This window comes from Trichomycterus rosablanca, chromosome 9 (assembly GCF_030014385.1).
Source record: "Trichomycterus rosablanca isolate fTriRos1 chromosome 9, fTriRos1.hap1, whole genome shotgun sequence".
NCBI lineage: Eukaryota > Metazoa > Chordata > Actinopteri > Siluriformes > Trichomycteridae > Trichomycterus > Trichomycterus rosablanca.
This window is the reverse complement of record NC_085996.1, coordinates 17,734,309-17,757,610: the sequence shown is the minus strand read 5'-3', so window position 1 is coordinate 17,757,610 and position 23,302 is coordinate 17,734,309. Positions and strand designations below refer to the sequence as shown.

Here is a 23,302-nt window from a genome sequence, read left to right as displayed (position 1 = left end):
CAGCGGAAGACTGATTGGCTACACTAAATTGGGAGATAAAGGGAGAAAATTTATAAATAAATAAAATAGTCAACAACATCCAGAAATGCATCTGTCATCTCTGGGCTAACGTTTGTTTATTATAAGACTAATGCAAAGTGGTCTAAAAAGGGCAACTATCAAAAAAGAACCTTGACAACAGTCAAGTGTCCTCAGATGATGTAACAGTGATAAACATGCCCTTGTTTGCAGCCATTATATTTAAAATAAGCATATACTGTACACTCCCTTTCACAAATACTGGTCCCCTTTTTGAAAATTATAAAATACAAAATGAATCGCATTAGGACATTTTTAGATTCACACAATTCCCACAATTATTGGCACCATTAGGAGTATTATTATTAAAATCTAACAGAAATATATTCTCATTCATATTAGGTTTTAAAGTTCAGGTGCGTGATTCATTTAGTAACACTTAAATAGTCTGCCATGACTTACTGTTTCACCAGGTTTTTCACAAATAAGTATAAGCTGTCACACAGGCCTTATCTCTTACACATCGATCACTAAGTCCAGAAAATACAGCTGTGAAACTGCACAAATCAGGAAATAGCTAAAGAAAATAGTAAGAATGGCCATTTTTATTATAAAGGCAAAAATAAATAATGAAATAATCTACAATCAAAGTCAGAAAAAGTTGCTATTGCAAATAAAAGCAAATAGTTTTTCTTACATTTACTTTGACTTTTATTTTATTGCAGACAGTATGAACCCAAGATATTTGTTACTATACATCCATTGCTGCATTTCAGGCCTGCAACACATTTTTAAAGAAGTTGGGCATTTACCTCTTTGTAATGTTGCCATTCCTTGTCACACCTAAAATACATTTTGGCACAGAGGATATCAATCAATGAAGTGTTTGAGGTGTTATTTCATTACATTCTTCCTGCAAAATGTATTGAGGTGTGCAACAGTACATTTTGTCAAATTTTTCATTTCAAAATTCCCAATACATTTTCTATTGGAAACAGGTCAGGACTGCAGATAGGTCAGTTCAGCACCCGTACCCTCTTTCTCCACAGCTGTGTTTTTGTAATGTGTGCAGCATGTGGTTTTGCATTGTCTTGTTAAAAAATGCATAAATGTTCCTGGAAAAGATGTCTTAAAGGCAGAACATTATGCTCTAAAATCCCAATGTGCTTTTCTGCATTAATGCTGCAATCACAAAGTGTAAATTACTTTTGCCAAGGGCTGTATTACTTCTGTTGTATTGTTGTGCCTGACAAAGGTATGCTGGAGTAATCACTTGCAATGTGGTTATATCAGCTTGGTGAATGATGCATTTTTTTGATGCAGTGTCATCTGAAGGATTGGAGATCACAGGTGTTCACAAATTTCTCTAGATTTCCTGAATCGTTTAATGATATTGTGCACTGTAGAGGGAGAAATATGCCAATGCCTTTCAATCTTTTTAAGAATCATTGTTTTAAACAATTTAATAATCGTCTCATGCATTTAGCAAACTGGGGATCTTTACTACTCAGCTTACTCAAAGCTAAGATGCATTTTAGAAACCTTTTTGAGAGTGGTGTGAGGTAAAATCATTTGAAATAATAATAAAAATAAAATATAATAATAATAATTTCTTTTACAAAAGTGATAGAAACAAATCTGCACCAGACTGAGGTTTTGTCTTGTGCACAGTGTTAAAATGGGAAAATGGTTCCTAAAATGTTACTGCTACTGAAATCATGATTACAATCACCTGTTGACATCACCTGTTTAAAATAACATAATAATTCAGGTTTTTTCACTTTATTGCTAGGCCTAAATTGCCTCTGTCCCAACATTTTTTGGAAAGTGTTGAAGAAGTGAAATGCTGGAACAGATGTATATTAATAAATGAAATGAAGTTCACCAGACAAAACATGATTTTTTTTAAAAATCATTCTGTCTGCAATGAAATAAAAGTGAAAAAATGAAACACTGTTTTTTCTCTTTTTTGCATTTTGCATACTGTCCCAACATTTTTCTGACTTTGGGTTGTAGACAGAAGTGATGTATGTCAGACTAAACATGTTGCACATTAAGCATGGTGCAAGTGCTGAAGAATTTCAAGGATTAGAGCTGTCAAATTACAGAAATTAATTAGATCTTTTGGGTCAAAATATCTTCCTCACCCACAAAACCAGTAGCTGTTTGGCAGTTGACAGAAGAAAACCTCTGCAGTCAAGAGCCACCAAACTCAAACACACACTTTGCCATGACAATATTTTTTATTGGAATAACATTCTATGTCAGATTAGATAAAAATAGAGCTTTACCTCATCCTCACTGTGAACCATGGTGGTGGATCAGGCATTTTTCCAAATATAATTATTTTTGTTAAGATCAAAGGCATAATCAATGAAGAATATTTTTAAATGTTATTTTGTTAATGTTATCCTGATATGCCAACATTTGTGGAGGTAATTTCATATACCACGACAATGTATATTTGAAACATTAAATATCTTTTTTGTTAACTAACTAACTAATTGGGGTTGTAAACTATATTTACTACTGGTGAAAAATACATACTATAAGTCCAAATAACCTCAAATGAGTCATAAGATGCATTTTAGAATGTTTTTTTGAGGGTGGTGTGAGGTAAAATGTTTAATAGTAATATTAATAAATCATAATAATTTCTACAAAACAATTGATTGATAGTAATCTCAAACAGACTTTGTCTTATCTTAAAATGGTTTCTAAAATTATATGAATGAATAAGTAACTAAGGTAATGCAAATGAGAAATAAGAATCTAACAGGACTATTGGTTGTTGTTATGCCTAGGCAGCATGGCTCAAGCTCTGCATTGGATTGGCGTACTGTTGAGGGTATTCCTGTCTTGCACTGAGTCTTTCCTGATTAAGATTAATGACCTGGATACAGTGGTCGATGAAATGAAAGTACAATGGGTAGGATCGTGGACACATGCAAGGTATTGGGAACTAGCTTTGGTTTGCACCACTAGCTACTGTCAGTTTGGTGTTTGGCATGCTATGGCTCTGCTTGGCAGGTCTCTGTAGGTTATATAAAAAATAAAATTACTTCTACTACTACTACTACCAGGCACGTGCACAGACCTTTTTGGGGGCAGGTTCTCAAGCCAAAAAAAAGGGCACCCATCGCCAAAATTATTAATAAAAAAAATAAAATAAAATAAAAAAATACAGTAGGATATTTAACTTATATATTTAACTTATATATTTATTTTTGGTAACACAATCGATACACATCTAATCAAATAACTCAAATTATCAAATTGAATAAAAACAAAACAGGCAAAAACAAAGCCACTTTGTGCACTTTTTAATAACCAAACAATATATTAAATAATCATCCAAAAATAGCTCACCTGAAGAACTACTGTACCTTTGATTTCAAATCAGAAACCCACTTTGGGTATTTAATGTTAACAATGGGCCTATTATTATGCCAATAAAATCAAATAGACAGCTAAATAACATATTCCTATTTATTCATCATTTTTTGTATGCTGTTTTATATCATAGAGCATTATAATTAGCCTTCTACATGTACTAGTTTGTAATGTTAGAAGTATAAATGCTTGCATGAAAATAACTCCTTGACTAAAGGTGACTTTTCCTACACAGCGTTTTGGCCGTGATGCTTTAATTAAAAATACTGTTTGTATCTATTTTCAACAAATTACTGTGAGAGCTATTTGACATTCTCCTGCAAAATGTTTGTGCTCATGTTTTTTTTTTTTTTCAGGCTTTCACATCAAAATAAGTAAGATTTTAAATAAAACAAAACTAGTGAAACACTTTTGGGGGGAATTGATGACAGAGAGGGTAATATTTATTTTTAAATATTAATGAATGTAGAAAAAAATTGGGCTCCAGCAGAAAGGGCAATTTTCTCATCCAGGGCAAAAGGGCAGGTGCTTGAGCACCACTAGGGGTCTATCTGTGCACGTGCCTGACTACTACTATCATTACTACTACTAATAATAATAACAATAATAGTAACAACAACAACAATAATAACTTGCATTGAGGATCATGCAATGCTATCTATTTCACTTGTGCTGTCCATTTTTAGGGTGGCAACTGACCTACCATGGCCCTGACCTAGGTGTAGTGGTTTGTTAAAGAGACATGAATGAAAATAAAACGTTTTTAATAATTAAGAGGACATATGTGACCAGTGTTAGTGTGTGTGACACTTTTTTATCTTGTGGTTGTTGGCAGGTCACGATCATCCAGAGCAAATTGTATCTAATCAAATGTGCCATGCTCACAATACCACAGCTGTCACGGCACGCTGTTCCAACGGAATCTGTCACTATTATAACTTGTTTCCTACAGAGGACGCTGTAACAGATTCTTTTCACAATTGTAACTAGTTTCCTACAGAGAACGCTGTAGCACCAACATCAGCTACTACTGTAATATGGTCCCCGCCGTACGACTCCGCCCCATTTTTTAACCTCATCCTGGCGAGGCCATGCAAATTGGGCAGCTAGTGGGCGTACATAACGTCTAGGATGATCACGACACGGACTATGCCACCACCCCTTCATTAAAATACCCATAAAAAGCTTAACCACGCGGTTGTAATCGGATGTCTTCTTGGCTGTATTGGAAAGTGGACAATGCGTAAGTGTTATGGCCTTACTGATACTGAGGATTTAATCTGATAGAGGCTCGGCTCAAAACGGATGCTAAACAACAAAAGCAGTGTACGTTGGTAAGGAATAGCTGACTGCATCATCATGGTGGCGGGCGAGTTGATTCAGGAACCTATAAGGCATAGCGAAACACCTGCGTCGGACGAAGAAAAAAACGCGGATTGCTACGATGATGTCGAGAATGGAGCTATTAAATTGAGCGTCACCGAGCTGAAAGAATTAGAAGAGCAGGAGCTTCCTCCCGCTGAGAGCTACGCGATGCTTCCCGGCGCGCAGAAACCTCTACAGACTAAACTGTACTGCCGGCGTTTCGCTGTGCTGACAGTTTTCAGTCTGTACTCGCTTGTCAACGCGTTTCAGTGGATCCAGTACAGCATCATTGCGAACATCTTTACTCGTTTTTACGACGTAACCTTCGTGATGATCGACTGGTTTTCAGTGGTGTACATGGTGGCATATGTGCCGCTCATCTTCCCCGCCACCTGGCTGCTGGACCGCAAGGGGCTGCGAGTCACAGCCCTGCTCGGAGCCGGACTTAACTGCGCAGGCGCGTGGCTTAAATGTGCGAGCGCCGCTCCTGAACTCTTCTGGTTGAGCATGGTGGCGCAGGTGGTCTGCTCCGTAGCCCAGGTGTTCATCCTTGGTCTCCCGTCCAGGATAGCATCGGTATGGTTTGGCCCGAAGGAAGTTTCCACCGCCTGCGCTGCAGCAGTGCTGGGCAATCAGGTGATGCCTGATTCATCTATTACTTCATCTATTTTTAGGGCATATTTCCTCCAAAACCCGATATTGGTTCTTTTGTTGTCTCTTGCTAGTTTAAAAACCCCTTTATACACCACAAAATGCTTTGGACCCACCACAACAATGATCAGAATAAAGCAGTTACTACTGGTGAATAAATATAATAAGGTTGTGCAGTCAAACTAGCTCCACACTCCTGGGCAAAAAATGGGCCAGACCCTAATTATCTTTTAATGATTCTAACAACAAATCACTAGTCAGAAAAGTACCCCAGGTTATTTTTTGCCCAAGAGTGTAAAGTCACCAGTTGTAATTAATCATAATCCTCATGAGAAATTAGGAGACCATGCCACAAAGTTAAATGACATTACTGGACATCACCAAATTAATAACGTTGATATATGTATATTTTTTTACTTAGCAAATTCTGTCATATTCTGTCAAAAAAGAAGCCCACTTAGGACGGTACAAAATGTTTCTTAAATCAGTCACAGAAAAGAAAGTCACACAGACTTTTGTGTAGGTAAGTTAGTAACATGAACACATTTAATTCTTAATTAATTCAGAGGTTTGCAAACATAAAACACACACACATGCATACTCATTGAGCATCAAATTCTAAATGTGTTTACATTTATAAAATAAAATAAAAATTCAGTGAAAACATTGGAAATCTTTTTTTCTATTTTCGTCATTTGAATAAATATTCTACTGCATTTTACTAAACATACCAATGTTTCTGGAAATAGGGATTGTACATTCACTTACAAGCTCATTATACACGCCTACCATACAGATAAACTTTGTGAGCATACAAAAACTGAATGTAGCCCATATGTTGCTTTGTAAACTTAGTCACCCCCATGTACCCCATTTATCATTGGAAAACCCATGGGATCCCCACTTACCAGCGGGGATGTTGATGTTGGCTGTTGGACCAGTCCTAGCATTGTAGTGTCATTAGTGTGTTGTTCAGGTACGAGTCTATCAGGTGCATATATGGTCTATATGTTTTTTTTAATACTGTTAAAATTTACTGGTGTCTACATAGCTTGTTAGAATTCATTTTAGGCATACAGTTAGAGTTTAAAGATTTTCTTTTTTATGTACAGAGTGTTTTTTCCTTTAGTCTTTTATGTGTGGATACTTTCTAATCACAGGATTTCATGTCTTGGGTCCATACTGCCTGCAGTGAAACAAGTGTCAAAATAAATGTGTTTTTTTTTTTTATTTGAATTTTCTGTACTGTCTTCACTTCTTCTGATGTGGGTTGTAGATAGCTGTTTCTAATAAAAAAAAAAGTCTGGTGAGTGTTTTTAAGAGTGCAAAATAAAAAAACTATAATAAAGAGCTGTTAATAAAATTGTGATATTCATAATCCTGGAATTGTTTAGTTTTTAAGTTGATTTCTATGTTATTGCTAGCCTTTCTTCACTCTTACCCTATCTCTCTTTTTGTGTATGTCTTTCAGCTGGGTGTTGCCATCGGGTTTCTGCTTCCACCTGTACTTGTTCCGAACACACCAAAAGATAAGGACCTCCTAGGGTACAACATAGGCATTATGTTTTATGGGACGGCTGCTGTTTCAACTCTGCTTTTTATTTTAACAGTCATTGGTAAGTGTATTAATCATTTCGTACTAATTAGCATGATGACAGTGGGAAATATTTCATCGGAATTAAGTAAATTTAGTAGAAATCCAAGAATTCTTCTAAGAGTCTTTAATAGCATGAAAATATGGCTAAACTGAAGGTTTATGGAGCTGTTTATGATGCTTTAAAATGCTTTGCAAAAAGACCATTTGTTTCCCAACAATGATCAGGAAATCCAGAACTGACCATATCATGAAAAGAGGAGTGCATAAAGCTTAGTTTACTGAGAGACATAACAGCAACTTCTGTACAGATACAGAATGTGCTAAATGAAGATGAAGTAACATGACGCTCTTTGGCATATTAGAATCATCCTGGGTTAACATGAATTATCAGATTTTGCACAAACCTGTGGAGTCCATACCAACTCGAGTACATGCTGCCATTACAAAGAGTGGGGAAACATTCCAACTATTTAGAAATTCTAAAACTCATTTATTTAACTTCTTATTTGTTATGCTTACATGATTTATAGTAAAAAACATTGTATTACATTCCAGATTACCAAATACAAAATAGAACCATTAAATTAGTTTTCTCAAACTTTCAACCCCCACTGTATGTTTTACTTATTTCTTATTAGGAAGCTTGATTTAGCCTAGGAAATGTGGGCTGTTTAATATGATCAGATCTATTACAATAGAGACTCAAGCTCAGTTGTTTAAATTTTTTAAATTCTTTTTGTATGCTTTTCTTTCTCTCAGTTATTCAGGACAGACCACCAGTGCCTCCTAGTCAGGCTCAAGCTGTTTTGCCAATAGGCCCAGCAGAAGATTATTCATACAAGCAGTCCATCATCAGTCTTTTTAGGAGCAGGCCATTTATCTTGCTCTTGCTCAGCTATGGTAAGGCAACACAATATTTACTTGAACAATGCAGATGTGAAATGTTACTTATTCAGAAAAGTTCTTATTGTGGTGTGGATTTGATTTCAAGTAGATATAGTTACCATTGTTTCCAGTCAATCTACACTTAACCACAGTGTTAAGTCATAGACATAAATTCCTCATTCACAAAATTATTCAGACTTTTTGCTGGGACACCTTACACTGGGTAAAGGTGCATCCTGTTTGCTTTAATAATTCATGAGATGTGTCTGGAATTAAATTGGAGTCTCCTGTTGCAATTTGAATTGATTGGACAACATTTTGAAATGCACATGACTGGGTCTATAAAGGCCCACAATTTACACTGCATTTTCAGGAAAAAAAACAAAAAGCAATATGTCTGCGAAATAAATAATTCACCAGTTATAAATGTGGCCACACTTATTTTCAGCTTAACATTTCATACTGATTAGCATTGTGACAGTGGAAATCTTTCATCTGAATGAAGTAAATGGACAACCATCCCTGCAGCGCTCCATTAATAAGGCCTTTATAGCAAAGTGGTAAGACGGAATCCACTGTTGAGTAAAAAACATATGATGGTATGTAAAGGGCTCTGGAAAAATGAGGACAAAGATTCCTTGGTCTGATTAGACAAAAATGTAACTCTTTGAACAGAACAGCATTCACAATGTCTGTTAAAAACAGGCACTGCACATCACCTTGCTAATACTATCCATAATGTGAAACATCATGTATCAACCTATGTTTGAGCTTCTTAGTGGCAGGGACAGTGAGACTGGTAAGAACTGAGGGACGGTTCACCATTACACACAACAATGACTCAAGCGTATTGCCAAAACCACCCTGGAGTGACCTTGCAAGTGTCTGAATGTCTTTAAGTGGCCCATCCAAAGCAGAGACTTAAACACTATCGAACATCTGAAGATGGCAGTTCAAAGATGCTTGCAATTAAATTTGAAGGAGCTTGAAGAATCTGCCATGGAGAATGGGTTTTCAATATTTATTTTTCTTTTGGTTGGTCCTGTATTCTACCCTATGAACAACAGCCAATCATTGTTCATGCAGCCGCCCCGCCCAGCCAGATGGCAGAGCTGCGATTCGATACAATGTATTCGAAATCCCAGCTCTGATGTGCTAGCGTGTTTTACCACTGCGCAACCTAAGTGGCTATTTCAAATTAATTTAAAAAAAAATTTCTAAATCATGTTTTCACTTGCTGTAATTTTTTTAGCACCTGTTTTGTTATTAGATTCTTTTGCATTGAACTGTTTGCTTAAATTGAACTTTTTTCAGGCATCATGACTGGTTCTTTCTACTCAGTGTCCACGCTACTCAATCAAATAATCATCACACATTACCCAGTAAGTCAGTTTTCCTTATTGTAAAGACTGTCTAAATTAGTTTAAATTGTAAAAAAGTTTTGAACAGGTTTCACTGTCTCAATCATTGTCTGTGCTTTTGCAATGCTTTAGGCTTTTTCATGCATTCCTGGTTCTCATTCCTGTTCACATGAGTTTACTGAGAATCTGAAAGGCAAGCAGCTCTGTGTTTATTTTGCTGTCTAACCCACATGACAGTTGTCATTAAAGGACTTGTGCCAGCGCATTTTAATTCACCCATCATGTTACATCATGTACACCTAAATAAATAGTATTAAATAAATAGCAATAGCAAGGTATGCATGTTGCTAAGTACCTTGTGAAAGATTGCACAGCAATTCTAAGATCAGTTACTGATAAAGGTGTGACATTAAAAAAAAAAAAATTTTGTTAAACGGGCCTTTCTCATAATTAAAAATAAATACAGGCTGTGTGTTTACCGCTGAAACTAAAGAAATTTCTTATTGCAGGGAGAGGAGCTGAATGCAGGCAGAATTGGTCTCACCCTGGTAGTGGCTGGAATGGTAGGCTCAATCCTATGCGGGCTATGGCTGGATCATACCAAAACGTACAAGTATGTGGGTGTCCTTTCAGGCGATTTGGTGTATATACAATAACCAGTTTACAAATAATAACATTTCTGAAACACATAATTAGTGGGACTGCAGTAGGCAATCACACCGTTGTTATCTGATAGTTTTCTTCTTTCTCTTCTTCTTCTTCTTCTTTATCTTATAATTATTAGTGTGATTGCAGGCCCATAGCCTTAACCAGCTGCATCAGTATAATTTTTGAAAGAATGGTTAACAATCACCTCACATGGTATCTGGAAACAATTATCACCCTAAAGGAAACAAAGCAGTTTTCGAAAAAAAAAAAAAAAATAGAAGCACCACAGACAACCTAACTAGCCTGGAGACCTACTTAAGAGAAGCTTTTATACAAAAACAACATGCAGTAATCATCTTCGACATCGAGAAAGCTTACTATACCACCTGGAAATACGGTATAATACAAAATGTATACAAAACTAGAGTCCACCTTGTTCAGGATCAGAAACAACAATACTTTATCCACAGAACATAACCAAGAGTCCCACTCAGTTACACTTTTCAACTTAAAAATAATCAGCACAACAAAGGACTTACCACTGAGCATATTCAAAAGTTTATACAGCGATGACTTATAAAAGCCAAGAGATAAAAATAAAACAAAACCTTCAGATAAACATAAATAAAATCATTAAATGGACAGACCTCAATAGATTCAAGCTGTCAAAAAAATTAAACCACATGCATCGACTTTTGACAAACCAAAACACTTTGCCCAAACCCAGAAATAAAAATAATCAAAATACATTGTAGTAATATTTGACCATAAATTCTCCTTCATCCCTCACATCAATGTCTCAAAATGTCTCAAAAGGCTTAACATAATAAACATCCTCGTCGGTACAAAATGGGGTGCCAACTAGTCCTTGCTACTTCACCTATATCGGACACTAATAATATTCAAATCAAAATTGAACTATGAAAGCATCATATATGGTGCATCAAGGAAAACATACTTAAACAGTCTAATCACAATTTACCACCAGGTAATCAGACTTGCTCTGGGTGCATACCGTACATCTCCCGTTAAAAGCCTATACATCAAAGCACAGGAACCATCACTGAACCCAGAAGATTTAAACTAACACTACAGTATACAATAAAACAATAAGCAATCCAAAAAACCCAGAATACAAATACATTGCTTTATCAAATCCTATACCAAAACAAACTGAGCACAATATAACCCTTGGGGATACGAATAAAGCAACACATGAAAGACATAAACCTAAATCCAGCTGTAAAAGCACAGACACCCACTAACACTTTACCACCATGGGAGTTCAGGAGTCCAAAAGTTTGTCTTAGACATTGCCTATAGTAAAGAAATAAACACACATCCGAACACATATCTCAACTGTTTTCTTAAAATCAGGGAAAAATACCCCACCCACCTGCCTATATACACTGATGGATCTAAATCAACAGACCAAGTCACAGCTGGATTCACCACAGATCAAGTGAAAAACCTACCTCTCCTTACCTCTGTATTCTCAGCAGCAGCCAATGCCCTTCTTAAGCAACATCCTGATATCCAAATCATGCCTTCAGGCACAGAACACACCCACAGTCAAACACCCCACGATAATGATCAACATACAGATCACCATAAAAGAACTCACAGATGAAAAGTTTAATATTAGGACTAAGCTATATACCAGGACATTGTGGAATATCAGGGAATGAAAAAGCTGACCAGTTGGCAAGAGGAAGAACTATACAAAAAATCTTAAACTTCCACCAACGGACATCAAAACCCTCATAAATGACAAATTGAATGGAACACACAAATGAACATTATAAAATGGATAGTTCCGGTCCTAAAATCTGATTGGCTGAGCCGCGTTCGAAGCCGTTGTAAAATCCCCGATAAACGCACACCTATGACCACCTCACATCATTCCATATTAATACGCCACTGAATAGAAAAAATTCGCGGAAGAATGCTTTATTGTAAGTTTATACACAATAAATACATTTATGAATTAAACATTGTTGTATTTATTATATTTTATGTTGACCGCCGTTTTATAAAAGCAATAAGCCACTCAAGACCGTGCATTACTGTTATGATTTTAGCACGGGGAAAGAAGTTTTATGCACTCCGCTTTGCGTCGTGCCAAAAACGTCATCCCCGTGCTAAAATCACAGTAATGCACGGCCTCTCGTGGCTTATTGCTTTAATAAACTACACGAGATATACACCAGTGCCAGGAATAAACCAAAAAAATAAACTATGGAAAACATACAGACCAAGTTATTTAAACTAGATGTAGAAAAGGTCATTCCAGACTGACACACCATCACCTAATACTAGATGAAGATCCCACACTGCAAAGAATGTCAGACACCCATCACCATAAAACATATCCTGAATCAATGCCCAAAGTACAACAGAGAAGGACAAAGACTATCTATACCCAATACATTAAAAGATATCCTACCCACGATAATACAGAAAAAATTCTCAAATTTCCTCAATAAGACTGAAAGCAAACATATAATACAACACCAATACAACAAGCACAAACATGGCAATAAAAACAAACAAACTACTTCTTATTATTCTTCTTCTTCTATCATTTCATAGTGTATTATTCCATACAGTTCATTCCATACCAGTTATTTATTGAAAGGCAAGTTGATCTACTGTTCTTCTGCTCAACTGTTTGTTTGTTTGTTTATTAGGATTTTAACGTCATGTTTTACACTTTGGTTACATTCATGACAGGAACAGTAGTTACTCATTACACAAGGTTATATCGAACACAGTCATGGGCAATTTAGTGTCTCCAATTCACCTCACTTGCATGTCTTTGGACTGTGGGAGGAAACCGGAGCACCCGGAGGAAACCCACGCGGACACGGGGAGAACATGCATACTCCACACAGAAAGGACCCAGACCTCCCCACCTGGGGATTGAACCCTGGACCTTTTTGCTGTGAGGCGACAGTGCTACCCACTTAGCCACCGTGCCGCCCTCTGATAGCTTGGGCCCACACAGTCACCTGCCTGAGCAAAGGTTTTCACACCCCCACTAACTACATGCTTGAACACACACACAGTCACCTGCATGACCAAAAGCATTTGGACACCGCAAACTGCATGACCAAAAGTATTCAGACGCCACCAACTGCATGTTTCACTGACACACACTGGGTCTGTCTGAAAACCTTGCGAGCTGCCTTGATGACATAAAATGCTGTCTATGTAGAGAGCTCACTAGGTTTTCAGACAGACTTACAGTCACCTGCCTCTGCAAAAGTATTCACACCCCATTAATTACCATAGGAACTTCCTAGGACCACTTAGCATCCCATGTATCCTACCCCTCACTTAGTAACACCTTAGGAACCACCTAGCAACACCTTAGCAACCACTCAATATGCCTTGACAACTGTGGAGCTACACCTTAGCAACCACCTAGCAACAGCTGAGCAATGTCTGTACACCTTGGCAAGTGCATAGCAAAACCTTAACAACCACACAGCAACATTTAGCATGTTAGCAATTAACCTGCTACCATAGCAATCATATAGCAACGCCTTGGCAATCACCTGGCAACATCTTTGCAACTGCCAAGAATCTATTTAACAGCAACCTATTACCATAGCAACATCTAGCTATACCTTAGCAACCACCGAGTACACCTTGGCAAACACCTAGCAACACATTAGCATTTACTTGTGTGCTTGCACACACACAATCACTTGTATGTGCGTAGTCACACTCCCACCAAATACATGATTGCACACACAATTTATCTGAGCAAAAGTATTCACCTCCCAACAAACACACATTATCATATATCTCACCAAAAGTATTCAATCCTCCACATTCTATACCACTGCTAAGCTGCATTCACACTCACTTTTCTTTTCTTTAGGAAATGCACCTCTCTAGTTCTTATTATTATTCCACTTGTTTTTTGTCCGACTTTCTTCTTTCGTTGTATGTAGACACCGATTCAACTCCAAAACATCTTTCCTGTTGTTGACACCATGGCTTGTATACAGTTTTTGGATATGCACACTTGTTCACCTACCATGCCTGTTTAGCAGCCACCCTTTTTATCATACTACCAACCTAGCAGGACCTTATAGACCATCTAGCAACACCTTAGCAACCACACAGTATACATTGGCAACCGATTGGCATCTTTGCAACCACCAAGTAAATTTTAGCAAACATTTGATACACCTTGGCAATTGTCTATCAACACCTTAACAACCACCTATCAACAGATTAGCAACCTCTGTACACGTTGACAACTACGTAGCAAAACCTTAGTAACTACCCAGCAACACGTCACTTGATAGCAATTAACCTAGCAACCATAGCAACTGTCCAGTTTTACCTAAGAAAATCTTATGAACCAATGAGTACACCTTGGCAACCACCTAACATGTCAAACATGCTTGTGTGCTGGCAAAAGTATTCACACCATCACCAAATACAATCTCAAATTAGAAAAAGTTAAAAAACACAAATAAAAAACAAAGTCTTTTTTACATTTACTATAACTTTTATTTCATTGCAGACAGTAAGAACTAGAAATATTTGTCTGGTTAAGTACACATTTTGTCTGGTCACTTTCAATTTATTTGTCAATATACATCCAATGCAGGAGCATTTCAAGCCTGCAACACATTTTAAACTACAGGGTGTTTTTACCTCATTACTAGCCCTAAATTGCCCATTCAAACTTATATAGTATAAAAGTTTGAATGGGCAATTTAGGGCTAGTAATGAGGTAAAAACAAAAAAACTAAATACTTATGTGATTTCAAACAGGTGATGTCAACAGGTGGTTGTAATTATGATTCGGAACAAAAGCAGTAGCCACAAAAGGTTGAGTCTTTAAGGAGCAAATATGTGCAGAGGATCTCTAGTTTCTTAACAAATGCATTTACATTTTTTAAAACAGTGTTCGTCAAAGAAAGATTGGAAGGTATTTGCATATTTCTCCCTCTACAGTGCATAATATTATTAAATAATTCAAGGAATTTGGAGGAACAAAAGGTCAGACCGAAACACCTGTGATCTCCAATCCCTCAGACCGCACTGGATAAAAAACCATCATATCATACCATCACTATAATACAGTTACATTCAAATGCCACTTAAAACTTTATTGTGCAAAAAAAGTTTGTGTTGTAATAGATATCTTTTGTTCATTTAGAATGACTACGCTGATCGTGTACATTCTCTCCTTTATTGGAATGCTGGTGTTTACATTCACACTGAACCTGAACCACCTGCTTGTTGTTTTCTTTACTGCTGGGGTACTTGGGTATGTTTGACTTTTAAACAAATCTGATCACGACACAATGAAACTAAAGCTTTTTATTTTTACAAACCCAATTTCTGGAAAACATTTTGAAACAATTGGGATGGGGCAACATAGGAGTTAAAGTTTATGGAATATTAAAGTTACATATTTTTTTAAAAAGCAGGTGTATTAGTAACAAGGGAAGGTATCATCATTGTGTTAAAAAAGATGATCCACCAAAGCAAAGGCTCATTATTTGCTAACAAAGATGGGGTTGGCTCACCACTTTATGTAAAATTTTGAGAATCAGTTTAAAAAGAACATTTCCACAGTCCAAGATTACAAAGAATAGGTCTTTCACCATTCATCATACATAGTATTGTGAAAGGATTTCACGAATCCACACACAAAGACTATGAAATCTTAGCTCTAGTAAGGCAAGACTAGAAACCACTGTTGACAGCATGTGACCTTTCAGCCCTTAGACAGCATTGCATAAAAAAATGTCATGCTACTGTTATAAATATAACATGGGCTCAAAGTACTTTGGAAAACAATTGTCTCTTAACTCAGTCTTTCACTGCATTAAGAAATGCAACTTAAAACAGTGTTACGCCTAGAGAAAGCCATACGTTAATTCTATGCAGACACAACTAATACATTAATTTTATTCAGACGCACAGCTAAGTTCTCTGGGCCTGCGCTCCTTTCATTTTGACCTAAAGACCATGGAAACATGCTGTGAATTAGTTTGTTTTCACTTGTTTTCAGGAAAAAAGATGTTGAGTATTTCAAGCTAAAAACAAAAAAGACCATACAGACAATTATCCTTGACATTGTTTCATGTAAATAATTGCTTTAAAAAAAAATTACAACATTTTAAATGTAACTTCAGAATCAGCTTTTGATTATTTACATCTGATATGCAAATTATGGATAATGAAAAGACCTCTGGAAACTAAAGAGCTTATTCTAAAGATGTAAACAAATGTTAAAAAGAATACTTACATGGCCGTAACTTGAAGTGTTAACAAAATCACACAGTGCATACAACATAATGTTGTCATCAACAATATTAGTAAAGTACTTATTGTTATTAGACTTATTGTTGAAAGTTGTATGTGGTTTAGCACACAGTCATAATGGCATATACTCTATTTCTTTCAAGCTTGTTTGCTCTATATAAACAAGTTTCCCCAAATACCATAAATGTAAATGTATACTTTTAAAATGAGTTGAATACTAAAAAAATGAGTCAGGTACTGAAATTTCACTTAATCTTTCTTTTATACATAATAGCTTCACTTGGAAGGTTACAAAACTGGTGTTAGTCTTCTATTGCCCCTGTCCCAATATTTGGAATTAGTGTATATCAGACTGTTGTTAATAAGCAGATAGCTAGCCAAACTACTATTGTATTGTAGGTGTTTGTTTGATTATTTATAATTTTTTTAAATTATGTTGTAAAGATGGTTGATGTCATTGTTAGTATTTAGTATTTTTATAAACTGTATGTAGTGTTTTGGAATGACCAGTTTACAAATGCTTTAAAGTTGACAACTTTTGTGCAGTCCTCATAAAATCTACAACAAATCATAAAATTTAGATCTCTTTACTGCTGTTACTGTTTTTATACGATTAACACTACACCACATTTGTTTTACCACATTTATTTTGTTCTACAGTTTCTTTATGACTGGATATCTGCCCATTGGCTTTGAATTTGGTGTTGAAATCACCTACCCAGAGTCTGAAGGCACTTCATCTGGTCTTCTCAATGCATTCGCACAGGTAAAATGATTGGCAAGCTTAATGAAAGAGTGCAATCAGGCCATCTACATGTTTTTAATCTGTAGTCAAAACCTCAAATGCTGAAGACATTTTCATACACACCCAGCTTGAAAATTCCATGGGTCTGTTCAACAGCCTTGATTTGCATTTGTTTTACTAAAGCTGCTGAGAAGGAAACAGATTTGACGACTTCTTCTGGTCAATGTAAATGAAAATGTTATCTCTGTACTAATGTATGTACTGAATTAACCTGTGTGTTTTGCTTTATCAGATTTTTGGAATCATTTTCACGCTTATTCAGGGAAAACTTACCAAAGACTACAATCCGCTGGTCGGAAACATCTTTCTGTGTGTGTGGATATTCATCGGCATTATTCTAACAGGTTGCTTTTCTTATTTCACTGATAACAATTTGCCATACATGGTCATACATATCATGTAATACAAGTACATGTGTCTTTTTTGTTAATTGTATGCCACTTTTACTATGTAATACAGCATGTAACACAGCAAACAAACATGTTCAAAACTATTTTTTAAATTAACTAATGTAAGCAACCAAATGGATTAATTCAAATGTTTACCTTTGCTTATTTGTTGTTTTAAATACAAATAAGTAAATACAGAGATACAGTAGTCTTATACCATATCTGTATTTTGGCAGATACTAGTGTAATACTGGATTGTATAATTTCACCGTTTGATTCAATTTAAATGGGAATATGTGTCATGTTGATTAACAATAATTAATTGCATAAAGATATGACACAAACTATTTAAGTGCATTATCATTACAGCATGGAATTTTGCATAACATGCTTACAGTGTGTCAGCTCAGTATTGGATTAGTGTATCTTCCAATCAGATTTAAAGCTTGTTTAACTTGAATCTTTGTTTTCAGCATTGATAAAATCAGAGCTTAAAAGACACAAGGTCAACTTGGGCAACATCAAAGGTCAAGCGGTATGTAAAATCTCTTTATCTTTTGACCTTAAGTTAATGTTAGTTTTTTTATTATTCCTGTGCTATCTTTAATTTTATCAAGATTTTCTGTTTAAATAACACAAATCTGTTGTACTTGCTGATTGTATCAGTTCTGTGGAAGCTTTCAAAGATAAAGAAATTATCATGAAAGGAAAGATTAGCATGTGTCTAGTTAGAGTTTAAAGTAAAACTCTGCTTGATGAAGGGATTAAATTTGCTTGTTTAAGGTTCTTACTGAGTGCCCCACAGAGAAGGTATCCAGTGGTGCAAAGCTGAAATCCTCGCCAAGTTTCTCACGAGAGACTTCACTGTAAGCCTTCCAACTTCCAGAGACTGTGGTGACCAAAATATCTCACAAATACGATTTCTTTTACTTGACATTCCTGTACTGTAATTTCACATGGTGACATTGAAAATTGTGGGTTAACACTGAACAAAGATTTTGCACTTATGCTAATAAGAAAATTCAGAATACTCTGCTTGCAGATCTTGTATTAGCACAGTTCTAAAATTCACACCATGCTCATGACACACACTGAATTTCTCTTATAGTGACCATTAAAGCTATATTGTGAAGAATTAATAGGTTAAATATCCGTTTGAACAAAGTCATTACAATAAGCTTAAAAAAGCTTATGCCACTTTTAACTGATTTTTACAAAAAATACAGTTCAAAGTTGTCCTTGGCAGGTACAAAGTGGGCTTTTCTTAGATTACAATTACCCCTTACCAAATTTCTTATATTTTTGATGATTTGCCACAGTTAAATGTTTCAGATCTTCCAACTAATTTAAAGACAACACAAACACAAAAGGCAGCTTTGAAATGATTCTTCCATTTATTGATGATGAAGATTTATTTAAAACCTATGTGAACAAGTATTTGCCCCCATAAAACTTATATCTAGTTGTGTGACATTTGCGATACCTTGTGATTAGTCGTTTACATGGCTGTGGAGGAATTTAGGCCCATTCTTTCTTGCAAAATTGTTTTATCTGGCTACATGAGAGGGTTTCAGGCATGAACTGCTAATTAGTCTTGCCACAGCATCCCAAAGAGTCAGGATTTTTACTTTCCAGCTTCATTACCTTAATTTATTATTTTTTGAACCATTTAAAGGTGGACTTGCTTGTGTGACTCAGATCCCTGTCCAGCTGCATAATGGTCACAAACTGACAGGTGGTCAATTTCCTACAAGATTTTCTAATGGTGTTCTTTTTGGTCATCAGTATTTTTCACCCTGCAGCACTTCTATGGTTGCCATTTTGACTAGTGTCTTTCTTATTGTGGAATCATGTAAATTGATCTTAACCAAGTTACATTAGGCCTGCAGTTCTTTAGATGTTTGTCTGGGTTTTTGTGACCTCCTGGAGGCCTCATTCTTGTTTAAATTTTGGTAGGCTAGCCACTCCTGAGAAGGTTCAACACTGTAGCTCATTGGAGTCCCTGAGACTTAGCGGTGGCTTTGTAACCCTTTCAGACTTGTACATTTTAACAGATTTGTTTTGCATCTGTATTTGAATTTCTTTAGTGTGGGGCATCATGTGCTACTTTTTGAGACCTTCTAGCCTGCTTCACATTGCCAGACAGGTTCTATTTAGGTGATGTTTATATTCAACAGGTCTGGCAGTAATCACTGTCGGTTGAATTTGGTTAATTTTGTTTGATTTAGCTAAGAAGGCAAGTACTTTTTTAAACATAGGTTCAGGTGGTGCTACTGGTGCTGCTATTTTACCTTTAATAAATGAAATCATCATTTAAAGAAGCATTTGTGTCTACTTGGGTTGTCACTGTGCAATATTAAAAATGGTTTGATGGTCAAACATATGTGTGACATATGCAAAAAATAGAAGACAATTGAAAAAAAAAAAAAAAGAATTCTAAATTTTAGTCAAAAGAAAGAAAATACTTTTTTCACAACACTGTATTTCTAAATTTTATTCATAGTGGAGCAAAGTTAGGCTTCAATATGTGTCCCAAGATGATTAATGGTATATTCTGCATGATACTTAAACAAGATCAAAGCGTCTATACAGCAGTGATAGCTGCTTATTTTACATGGCACTAGATTAAATTTGCTAGATTCAATTTGCTAATCCTTAATTTATAATAGTGCCTTATCATTGTACTGTGTATGTGTAATACATGCTTATTCAATTACAATGCCCACTTAGTACTATTCATTCTGTTTAATGATCTTTAATGTGCACACCTGATAAATTAACTGTTTACAATGAAAAAATTTAAGAAACGAAAGCACATAATGATGCTGTCTGCATACAGCATGTTTCAGCCAGGGATGAGACAGAGCACGTTTTGTTTCCAAACAGCACAAGCTGCATGATCTGTGTTATGTTCACTATTCATGTTAAATTATAACATTTAATGGTGATTACTAGCACTCTGTCCCAAATGCTAGGATTTAGCTAGTGTTCTTAGAGCATTTCATTTAAGAAATGTGCCAAAATACGTAATCTCTCGAACAAAACTTTATTTAACTTAATTATTTGGTTTTTTTTTATTTAATAGTTTAATCCCATTAAGAACCTCAAGCATAAGTTTTAATTTGACTTTGCACTCCACATCAAAATTCTTTGTCATATGTCCACCAAATAATACATATGTGAGTGTTTGTGTTTTATATACATTGCTGTCCTCTACAAACTCCCGAGTTTTTAGAATAAAGTCTGTTATAACAGCTGCCCTGAGCAGTTATTTCCAGTTATACAAGGCCAGGTCCCTGAAATTGGTAGTATGGTATCAAAAGCAAAAATTATGTACATAGTTTGTACATAAACTATGAACAAATCAGGAAACAATTGAAGAAATTATGAAAACATTTACAAATAGCAAGAACAGAGATGGTATCTCTGCATGTGTGAAAATACAAATAAGGTAGACTAAATGGATAGTTAAAAAGATCTTCATAATTGGATTCATTCAATGTGATCTAACATGTAGAGTTGTGTGCCGCCAGTCACAAATAAATGTGACTAAATTACAACTGTTTCATTATCTATATGGTGTAGCGACTTCATTCACTTAATTAAAGGGCAATAATTGTAGGATGAAAATAATTTTACAACTACACATGTAGGATCTGTGATCTGGCATCTGCCATTATTTATTATATTTGGAACAAATCAGCCTAAACCTAAGAAAAGGTACTAACATTATATTATTTATTGCCCTTGTAAGTAAAGTCAAGGTTATTACAGCCCCAAATCAGAAAAAGTTTGGACAGTATGGAAAATGCAAATAAAAAACAAATGCAGTTATTGTGACTTAAATTTCATTGCAGACAGTATGAACGCGAAATATTTTTTGTTTTGACTGGTCAGCTTTATATCATTTGTTAATATACATCCATGCTTGCATTTCAGGCTTGCAATACATTCCACGAAAAGTTGGGGCAAGGCAATTTAAAGATAGTAATGAGGTAAATGAAACCAAACAATAATGCAATTTTAAACAGGTGATGTCAGCGAGTGATTGTAATTATGATCTGAAAAGCAGTATCCACAAAAGGCTGAGTCTTTGAGAAGCAATTCAGTTTGTCAATAGATGTGTGAGAACTAGGGATGTAACGATGCACCACAAGACAGTTTAAAATCGGTGCACATGTGCCATTCATTTAAGATGAATCGATATTCACTTTAAACAGCAAAGGGCACTGGCGCTAGTCACCTCGCCTGGTTGCCAGGTAGGGGATTTTCCAGCCAGCTTTATTTATGTGAGGATACTTTCTTTATTTGTATAATTCGTTTTTTTTTTATATAATGTTGGATTTGTTTTAGAATTTCATTTCAGTTTTTTTACACAATAAGCATTATTTGGCATAGTTTGTACCTACCTCAGAAATAAAAGGGCATTCATTATTTAGATAAATAAAAGATAAGCACAAATACAGTATTTCATTATTTTTTTAAAGAGAAATAATAAAAGGAAACTTTGTCATAATTTGTCTTCAATTTCATTTTGTTAAAAAAAACATTGGGGAAAAATCGTATCGTGAACCCAGTATCGGGAATCTTATCGCATCGTGGGTAGAGTGCATCATTGCATCCCTAGTGAGAACATTATTAAAATTTTTAATAACAATGTTACTTAAAGAAAGATTGAAAAGCATTTACATGTTTCTCCCTTTACAATGCGTACTACGTATGATTAAATGATTCAAGAAATCTGAAGGAATTTCACTGTGTAAAGAGCATGGGTGCAAACCTAGGCTGAACCCCAAGACTAGGCTGATCTTTCAGACAGCTAATTCATTTTTACAAATTTGAATATTTCTGGCTTCTTGCTGCTAATTAGCTAGCAGACTTCTAAAAAGTCATTGTAGGACAAATCTATGTAGGACAAATCTATTCTTTCTGACACAGTAACATTTTCTTGAAGACATTGTTAATTGTAGTAAGAAATATGTACTAGCATTTGGAATACAACTTTTTAACAGACACTAATGAATGTGATTAAGCTGTGAAATTGCTGTTGTTTGGTTTGTAACTACAATGTAATTATAAAACGTAATATTTACAGACATTCCTGAGTTTAATTCTGATTCCTTGTAAGACATTTGCGATCATTTTTATTACCTAAGATTTATGGAAATAAATGAACTGCAAATATTTTACATTTTCTTTTTAAATCTAAAGGTTGCATTTAAAAAATATATATTTGTAATTTTTTAAAAATACAATTAACAAACTGCTGCTGTGTTGCTTAAAGTGAACTCTATAAGCTAATATTTATGTATGTATGCAGTTGTAAGACTGGGTTTCAATACTGTTTTGACATGCCTAGCCCACATTTATCGTTCCTCACAAGGGTGTATCACAATGTTACATCAAGGACCACTTGCAGTCAGGAGTGCTCAAGGGAGATCAAAGACAGAGGGCAAAAACTCTCCACTGGGGTCAAAATTCAGGCTTAAGCTGTATACATGTTGCTGCCTACATAAAACCCCATTTAACCCCAGTAAATTAAAAAGACATTTAATTAATGTTTTAGAGAAAATAAATATCAGTGACCACCATATTTTGACTTAATCTCCAAGCACATAAAGATAGCATTTTAAATCTTAAAAAATATTTTAGAATCTATATTTCCCTATGGAAACTAAACATTATCAAGGTTGTGTTAAGGAAGACTGAAGCCTATGTCTCAATAATTCAAAGCTGTGTTTGTTGCTAACTAGCTCAATTGTAGCTAATGCTGTCTTGGCAGACTACTATGACTGTATGTTTTTTTTTCTACACTTTATTAATTAAGAAAAAATAAAGAAAAACATTGAAGTTACTACTGTATGTGGGGTCTTTATTTGGATTTTTGTAG

At 35.4% G+C, this 23,302-nt stretch overlaps 1 protein-coding gene across 1 annotated transcript; it reads left to right on the top strand.

The window, feature by feature from the left end:
* The first annotated feature begins 4,756 nt into the window (after positions 1-4,756).
* Positions 4,757-18,282, top strand: flvcr1 (FLVCR choline and heme transporter 1). Its single transcript, XM_063001994.1, has 10 exons — positions 4,757-5,412; positions 6,899-7,043; positions 7,784-7,924; positions 9,224-9,291; positions 9,780-9,883; positions 15,104-15,214; positions 16,879-16,984; positions 17,256-17,367; positions 17,886-17,947; positions 18,196-18,282. Exons 1-10 carry the CDS (start codon positions 4,771-4,773, stop codon positions 18,280-18,282), a joined length of 1,578 nt encoding a protein of 525 aa, XP_062858064.1. The 5' UTR covers positions 4,757-4,770.
* Positions 18,283-23,302: the final 5,020 nt, after the last annotated feature.

Excerpts from the sequence above, each read along its gene's own strand:
- flvcr1 (XM_063001994.1), top strand. The coding sequence starts at position 4,771 with ATGGTGGCGGGCGAGTTGATTCAGGAACCTATAAGGCATAGCGAAACA. Across the intron at positions 5,413-6,898 it reads CAGCAGTGCTGGGCAATCAG|CTGGGTGTTGCCATCGGGTT; the intron begins GTGATGCCTGAT and ends TATGTCTTTCAG. Across the intron at positions 16,985-17,255 it reads TTCTCAATGCATTCGCACAG|ATTTTTGGAATCATTTTCAC; the intron begins GTAAAATGATTG and ends TTGCTTTATCAG.